General features: G+C 41.1%; 1 protein-coding gene and 1 long non-coding RNA gene across 51 annotated transcripts; both read left to right on the top strand.

The window, feature by feature from the left end:
* Positions 1 to 2,873: 2,873 nt before the first annotated feature.
* Positions 2,874 to 4,206, top strand: LOC127925577 (zinc finger protein 853-like). The gene is made up of 2 exons (XM_052510554.1): positions 2,874 to 3,012; positions 3,137 to 4,206. The coding sequence occupies exon 2, from the start codon at positions 3,223 to 3,225 to the stop codon at positions 4,204 to 4,206; it is 984 nt and encodes a 327-aa protein (XP_052366514.1). The 5' UTR covers positions 2,874 to 3,012; positions 3,137 to 3,222.
* A 2,906-nt stretch (positions 4,207 to 7,112) lies between these two features.
* Positions 7,113 to 8,221, top strand: LOC127925578 (uncharacterized). Of its 50 annotated transcripts, none has more exons than XR_008121396.1 (5): positions 7,115 to 7,239; positions 7,385 to 7,442; positions 7,486 to 7,543; positions 7,631 to 7,659; positions 7,718 to 8,221. It is a non-coding gene; the product is annotated as an uncharacterized LOC127925578 (long non-coding RNA). The 50 variants fall into 50 exon arrangements; XR_008121404.1 differs by having other exon boundaries at positions 7,124 to 7,210; XR_008121416.1 differs by having other exon boundaries at positions 7,124 to 7,210; positions 7,414 to 7,442.
* The last annotated feature ends 391 nt before the right edge of the window (positions 8,222 to 8,612 follow it).

An 8,612-nucleotide genomic window follows, 5' to 3' on the forward strand; every position in this document is an offset into this window, starting at 1 on the left:
ATCTGGAAGTTGAGGTTATGATATTATAGAACTGGATCTGGAAGTTGAGGTCATGATATTATAGAACTGGATCTGGAAGTTGAGTTGACTGGATCTGGAAGTTGATGATATTATAGAACTGGATCTGGAAGTTGAGGTTATGATATTATAGAAGAAGTTGAGGTCATGATATTATAGAACTGGATCTGGAAGTTGAGGTCATGATATTATAGAACTGGATCTGGAAGTTGAGGTCAGTTGATATTATTAGAACTGGATCTGGAAGTTGAGGTCATGATATTATAGAACTGGATCTGGAAGTTGAGGTCATGATATTATAGAACTGGAAGTTGAGGTCATGATATTATAGAACTGGAAGTTGAGGTTATGATATTATAGAACTGGATCTGGAAGTTGAGGTCATGATATTATAGAACTGGATCTGGAAGTTGAGGTCATGATATTATAGAACTGGATCTGGAAGTTGAGGTCATGATATTATAGAACTGGATCTGGAAGTTGAGGTCATGATATTATAGAACTGGATCTGGAAGTTGAGGTTATGATATTATAGAACTGGATCTGGAAGTTGAGGTCATGATATTATAGAACTGGATCTGGAAGTTGAGGTCATGATATTATAGAACTGGATCTGGAAGTTGAGGTCATGATATTATAGAACTGGATCTGGAAGTTGAGGTCATGATATTATAGAACTGGATCTGAGGTCATGATATTATGAGGATCTGGAATGATATTATAGAACTGGATCTGGAAGTTGAGGTCATGATATTATAGAACTGGATCTGGAAGTTGAGGTCATGATATTATAGAACTGGATCTGGAAGTTGAGGTTATGATATTATAGATCTGGAAGTTGAGGTCATGATATTATAGAACTGGATCTGGAAGTTGAGGTTATGATATTATAGAACTGGATCTGGAAGTTGAGGTCATGATATTATAGAACTGGATCTGGAAGTTGAGGTCATGATATTATAGAACTGGAAGTTGAGGTTATGATATTATAGAACTGGATCTGGAAGTTGAGGTCATGATATTATAGAACTGGATCTGGAAGTTGAGGTCATGATATTATAGAACTGGATCTGGAAGTTGAGGTCATGATATTATAGAACTGGATCTGGAAGTTGAGGTCATGATATTATAGAACTGAATCTGGAAGTTGAGGTCATGATATTATAGAACTGGATCTGGAAGTTGAGGTCATGATATTATAGAACTGGATCTGGAAGTTGAGGTCATGATATTATAGAACTGAGAAGTTTATGATATTATAGAACTGGATCTGGAAGTTGAGGTCATGATATTATAGAACTGGAAGTCTGGAAGTTGAGGTTTCATGATATTATAGAACTGGATCTGGAAGTTGAGGTCATGATATTATAGAACTGGATCTGGAAGTTGAGGTCATGATATTATAGAACTGGATCTGGAAGTTGAGGTCATGATATTATAGAACTGGATCTGGAAGTTGAGGTCATGATATTATAGAACTGGATCTGTTGAGGTCATGATATTATAGAACTGGATCATGATATTATAGAACTGGATCTGGAAGTTGAGGTCATGATATTATAGAACTGGATCTGGAAGTTGAGGTCATGATATTATAGAACTGGATCTGGAAGTTGAGGTTATGATATTATAGAACTGGATCTGGAAGTTGAGGTCATGATATTATAGAACTGGATCTGGAAGTTGAGGTCATGATATTATAGAACTGGATCTGGAAGTTGAGGTTATGATATTATAGAACTGGATCTGGAAGTTGAGGTTATGATATTATAGAACTGGAAGTTGAGGTCATGATATTATAGAACTGGATCTGGAAGTTGAGGTTATGATATTATAGAACTGGAAGTTGAGGTCATGATATTATAGAATCTGGAAGTTGAGGTCATGATATTATAGAACTGGATCTGGAAGTTGAGGTTATGATATTATAGAACTGGATCTGGAAGTTGAGGTCATGATATTATAGAACTGGATCTGGAAGTTGAGGTTATGATATTATAGAACTGGATCTGGAAGTTGAGGTCATGATATTATAGAACTGGATCTGGAAGTTGAGGTTATGATATTATAGAACTGGATCTGGAAGTTGAGGTCATGATATTATAGAACTGGATCTGGAAGTTGAGGTTATGATATTATAGAACTGGAAGTTGAGGTCATGATATTATAGAACTGGATCTGGAAGTTGAGGTTATGATATTATAGAACTGGATCTGGAAGTTGAGGTCATGATATTATAGAACTGGAAGTTGAGGTTATGATATTATAGAACTGGATCTGGAAGTTGAGGTTATGATATTATAGAACTGGATCTGGAAGTTGAGGTCATGATATTATAGAACTGGATCTGGAAGTTGAGGTCATGATATTATAGAACTGGGTCTGGAAGTTGAGGTTATGATATTATAGAACTGGATCTGGAAGTTGAGGTCATGATATTATAGAACTGGCGCTGTTGTCATTGTCAAGCCCTTCTCTTTCCCTCAGACTGCATCTTGGTTTCTACAACAAGTTAGACAAAAAAACGTAGTGTATGAAATCCTAGTCTACTCTGTTTTTCAAATCCAAAATCACAACACTTCTTCCACGACCACGAAAATACATTCAAATAGCTCAAGCAAGTCACACAATGTTTCTTTATGGACAATTACAATCTAGTTGCTTGTATTAAAAGTTTACAAGGTAATTTGAATTCCTTTTATTAATTATACTACAGGCAGTAAACTTTTACAGGACGTGGATGGCAATAACAGCTTTTTTTATGTAAAAAAGACAAATAATAGTCAAAAAATGTACATTTTCTAGGGCAACGAGGTTATGATATTATAGAACTGGATCTGTTGCCATTCTCTTTCCCTCAGACTGCATCTTGGTTTCTACCTGACCCCTCTGTTCTGGAGGAGTGTGGGCAGTCTGTGCATCACCCTCAACCTTTGAGGACCCTTCTCCAGTACCACACCAACCTTTCTCCAGACCCACATGTTGAGGCCAATGGTAGGAGAAGAAGACTTTTTGAAAAATGAGGGAATTATATTTTTATGTTCTTTACGTTTCTTTGACATTCATGTTTTGATATTCCCTTCTCTTCTTCTCTTGTCCTCGGCTCTGTCATCTGGAGACGACCACATCCTGTCTCCATCTCCCCGAGAGTCATCCACTGACCAAGCTGACCCAGAGATCCAATCAGAACCCATACAGACATTTATGACCATTCAAAGCCCTGCATCATATTGCTGTGAGTCAGAAATGACACCTTCGCTGGATTACAGGGAGAGTCGACGAGGGATGAATTTAGACCGCACTGCAAATGGCGACATTTTCCCCTCGAATGAAGAGGTGGAGCGTGTCGACAAGGAAACTCTTGACGAAGAGAGTGAAATGGATCAGGCTTTTCTTCTCCTTCGTGCTGACAGTGGGCCGAAAATCCAACCGGGAGCTCACCGCTTCGAAAAGGAAACGCAGGATGTTTCTGATTGGTCTACGTCCTGTCGGCTCCGTCAGCCCACGGTGCTGCTGCACAGACTTGACATTACTGATACGCTGTCACCTGTGTCAGAGGTCTTTCCAACGCCGAGCAGAGAGAGGCTTCAGATTGACAATGTGGAAACCCAAGGACAGAGAGGAGAACGGGTGGTATCACAGAGGAATGTCGAAGTCGAGCCCTCAGATAGCCGACCTCAGTATTCTCTGGTCCCTGGCCCATGCTGTACTAAGGGGCAGCCTAAAAGAAGCAAGCGTGTCAAAAAATGCTCCTTGTGTGGGAAAACTTTCAGGGAAGCAAAGGATTTGACAGCACACATAACATCTCACACTGAGCAGAGGCCTTACCAGTACACCCTGTGTAGTAGACAAGACGTTGAACACCGTGAGGACTTGCAGAAGCGTCGGCAGAATGTGTGTGAGGCGGCAGCTCAACCAGAAGAGGACAACACGTCTGAGGCGGCAGCTCAACCAGAAGAGGACAACACGTCTGAGGCGGCAGCTCAACCAGAAGAGGACAACACGTCTGAGGCGGCAGCTCAACCAGAAGAGGACAACACGTCTGAGGCGGCAGCTCAACCAGAAGAGGACAACACGCATCTGAGGTGGCAGCTCAACCAGAAGAGGACAACACGTCTGAGACATCGACGGAGGATTGCACAGAGATATCTCAGCCCCGCGACACTTTACCCCAGAGAAGGCACATGACAATCCAACACGGTAAACCGAGACAGTCTTCCAAAGTCACCAAATGCTCCGTGTGTGACGAGACCTTCAGTAAGGCATCGCACGTGGGATACACACATGGGAAGCTCCTGTGCCTCAACTGCGGGGATGTTTTTGAGAACTCCACTTTGAAGAAACACAAAAAAGTGTGTTTGAAGACAAAGAAACGTCTCTCTTGCTCTCTGTGCGGAGACACCTTTGATCTCTCTGAGCCAAACGAGCGTGAGGACGTGAACCCACAGCAACTTCCAAGGGAGGCTCTTCCAGAGGCCGGCGCTGTTTTGGCAGCAGTAGAAAATGCGACAGAGATGCCTCAGCCCTCAAACACAACACCCCAAAACCCAACCACCTCCAATGCTCTGCCCTTTCAGCTAGCTAATCATTACACAAAATGCCTTTTATGTAAAGAAGCTTTTGATAACGGAGAAGACCTGAGAAGACATCTGAGATTTCAACATGGTGTACTTCCTTACCTGTGCTTTAAATGTGGGGAGAGTTTCCAAAGCACCTCTGATCAGAAGAAACACTCGGACCAGTGTTCCGGTCGAAACATTCCAGAGTCCAGGAAGTGTCCCGGTTGCAGGACGAGGACTTCTCAATATAGACAACAGCAGCAGGAAATGACAAGTCAGGAAGTGAACCTTAAAAGACACCAGACAGCCTGGCCACTACATACAGGGGAAAACGAGATGGAGACCCCACAGTCCAGCAGCACAGACCTCAACTTCTCAAATGAGTCTCAGCAACACCGGCTAAACCAATCCGTCGATCCGTCAAACTTATTTGTAAGGTGCTTTTTCGATCAGCGAACTGCTCTTACAGTAAGCAGGTCTAGACCCCGAAGAGAGAACCGCTGTGATGAGACGGACTTTCAGACACAGCAAGACTTTAATGAGGAAGTGAATCCAAGCCAAACCCTAAGGGAGGTTGACCCAGCAGGTGGAGGCACATCTCAGCCTTCAAGGGGGAACGGGATAGAGACTCCCCAGACCCACAGTACTGAATCCCAGAACCCAACAACCTGCGCCGCTTCCCCCACTCTGCCCCCTGGTGTGAATTTAGATTCTAGAACATGTCACGTGTGTTCCAAGAGTTTTCGTAGGAAACAATCCCTGATTTTGCATCTGAGACGTCACGGCGAGGGAGCCATTAAGTGTCCCATATGTTCACGGTGCTTTGGTCGCAACAGGGATTTAAAGTTTCACCTGGCCAACAAATCAGGTTGTGGGCCAACGCGGCGTAATCTTACCACCGTAATCGTTCCCACAAAAGACACGCCAGTCTTCACCTGCCCCGAATGTCTGCAACAGTTCACAAGCGAAAAGAAACTGAAATCACACATGGTATGTCACACAGGAGATGGGTTCTCCTGTAGCTTTTGTGGCAAAATGTTTGCTGGACACAACCAATTGAAGTTTCATATTCGTTGTCATAGTTACAGGCCTTATCTATGTGATACGTGTGGCAAGGACTTCCCATCTCAGAGTGCGTTGGAATCACACGAGCGTGTGCACACAGACGAGCGGGCATACTCTTGCACAGACTGTGGGAAAACCTTTAAGCGGAAGGGTACGCTGACACAACACCGACTGATTCATACGGGGGAGCGGCCATTCGCGTGTGCTCTCTGTCGAGTTCGCTTTACCACCAATAAGCATCTGAAACTGCACATGATGTGTCACACAGGGGAGAGGCCTTTTAAATGTCCGGTTTGTGGGAGGGGCTTTAGACAGAAAGGCGATTTGAGACAACATCAAGCTTTGTGTTCCTAGTTGCCTTTGGGGCTCAAGAGGTTAAGATAAAAGAGTTCTTATGTTCTTATTGTGTCTGTCAGTATTCCGACGTTCTAATTCCGTCTCAGAATGTTCATAACATCTGGTAAATTTGTGAATTCCAGCAATCCGACTGTGTGAAGAATCCGCCTCTCCAACTGGGAACTACTTGTGAAGGAAACGTATCTGTCATCTCTGAGCTTCCCACTTCTGCCACATGCGGAACTCTGACGTCACAAAGGAAATCACCTTTGATAACATAATTTTTGGCAGTTAAATGCAACAACAAAACATTATTTATAAAAAAAAAATCTATTATGTTTTTTTGAAAACAAGTTGTTCGTGAGCAGGTTGCTATACTTTCAGTTTATGGTTGACACAGCTTTGCCATCCAGCCAATCGGCGTTTTCTAAATTGGTTCAAAGCATGTGAATGTACTCAACTCGTTGCGCCCAGTTTCCCGTTTGTCATGAAGGCAGCATAAAGCACGCTCATGGGAAGTGGCGCAGGTGCATTCCATTACGGTTTGGAATGGAGACTTCAACTTACGATTTTAACGAGGTCATCAATTAGTCTATTAGACCAATGTCAATGGGGATGTTTCCAAATGCAATAGACCTTATACCACCCGTCGCATAAATAAGGCCAATTAAGTACGACATGAATGGTTTAAAAAAAAATTGTCTTGCACAATTGTCCATGGCTGTCTTATTGCAACGATCCAGAACTTTCTGAGAGTTGATTAAATATTGTCGGGTTATCTGATTGGAGGAATCACTGAAGACTGAAACGCCTATAAAATGCTGTTGTAACAGATCTCTCAGTGGGCAGATGTTCCATTGGGTACGTTGTTGGGGACGGATGTTGCACTGTCCAGTTTCAAGCACACGTGTCTGAATACTGCGGCTCGTGCCAGTAAAACTCATAATTCAGCCAACTCTGAAAAGAGCACTAGTCATTTTGATTTGTGATATACACTAACCAGATGTATTTTGTCGGGTAAATTAGATTCCTGTTGGGTGGTTCTTATCAACAGACTAAAACCTTTCTACCTTTTCCACAAAAAAAACTGCTTCTTTGAGTTAATTTTGAATTAAGTTCATTTTGAATTCTCCATATTGAAGGAGGTAATTTTGAATTCTCCATATTGAATGAGGTCATTTTGAATTCTCCCTTTTGAAGGAGGTCATTTTGAATTCTCCCTATTGAAGGAGGTCATTTTGAATTCTCCCTTTTGAAGGAGGTAATTTTGAATTCTCCATTTTGAATGAGGTCATTTTGAATTCTCCATATTGAATGAGTTCATTTTGAATTCTCCATTTTGAATGAGGTCATTTTGAATTCTCCATTTTGAATGAGGTCATTTTGAATTCTCCATATTGAATGAGGTCATTTTGAATTCTCCCTATTGAATGAGGTCATTTTGAATTCTCCCTATTGAAGGAGGTCATTTTGAATTCTCCCTATTGAATTCTCCCTATTGAATGAGGTCATTTTGAATTCTCCCTATTGAATGAGGTCATTTTGAATTCTCCATATTGAATGAGGTCATTTTGAATTCTCCCCATTGAAGGAGTTCATTTTGAATTCTCCCCATTGAAGGAGTTCATTTTGAATTCTCCATTTTGAAGGAGTTCATTTTGAATTCTCCCTATTGAATGAGGTCATTTTGAATTCTCCCTTTTGAAGGAGTTCATTTTGAATTCTCCCTTTTGAATGAGGTCATTTTGAATTCTCCCTATTGAATGAGGTCATTTTGAATTCTCCCTATTGAATGAGGTCATTTTGAATTCTCCCTATTGAATGAGGTCATTTTGAATTCTCCCTATTGAATGAGGTCATTTTGAATTCTCCCTATTGAATGAGGTCATTTTGAATTCTCCCTATTGAATGAGGTCATTTTGAATTCTCCCTATTGAATGAGGTCATTTTGAATTCTCCATTTTGAATGAGGTCATTTTGAATTCTCCCTATTGAATGAGGTCATTTTGAATTCTCCCTATTGAATGAGGTCATTTTGAATTCTCCCTATTTGAATGAAATAATCTACATTTTTAATTACAAACTTCTTAGCTTTGTAAAACAGCCAATTGTATATGTCCTTTACAAAACTGCAACTATATGTCTACAAGACTTGTAATAAACATAACAGCAACCCAACAAGCATTATCCCCGGGACCACCCATACGTAGAATGTATGCACACATGACTAAGTCGCTTTGGATAAAAGCTTTGTAAAACAGCCTGTCCTTTACAAAACTGCAAAATGTCTACAAGCATTATCCTCAATTTTGTCATCCTTCCATTTTGTACGTTACAATTTGTTCTACGATGTAATGAACGGTTAGAAACAAGTCGAAACGAATCATTTTGGCCCCTCTGTCTTAGTGAAAAGTTAAAGACAACAGGTTCTGAATCTACATCCGTTGTACAGAAATGATTCTTCTGTGGAAATCATTCTTAAAGGTTTTGGTTGTTACAGGTAACTGCCAAAATAATGGAAACAAAGCAGGTGAATCTACACAGGTGTGGTTCCTGAGTTAATTAAGCAATTAACATCCCATCATGCTTAGGGTCATGTACTGGTATAAAAATGCTGGTCGGGCAATTTTTTTG

This window comes from Oncorhynchus keta, unplaced genomic scaffold (genome assembly GCF_023373465.1).
Source record: "Oncorhynchus keta strain PuntledgeMale-10-30-2019 unplaced genomic scaffold, Oket_V2 Un_contig_5888_pilon_pilon, whole genome shotgun sequence".
NCBI classification, from domain to species: domain Eukaryota; kingdom Metazoa; phylum Chordata; class Actinopteri; order Salmoniformes; family Salmonidae; genus Oncorhynchus; species Oncorhynchus keta.

Coding starts and splice junctions, on each gene's coding strand:
- LOC127925577 (XM_052510554.1), top strand. CDS start 3,223: ATGACCATTCAAAGCCCTGCATCATATTGCTGTGAGTCAGAAATGACA.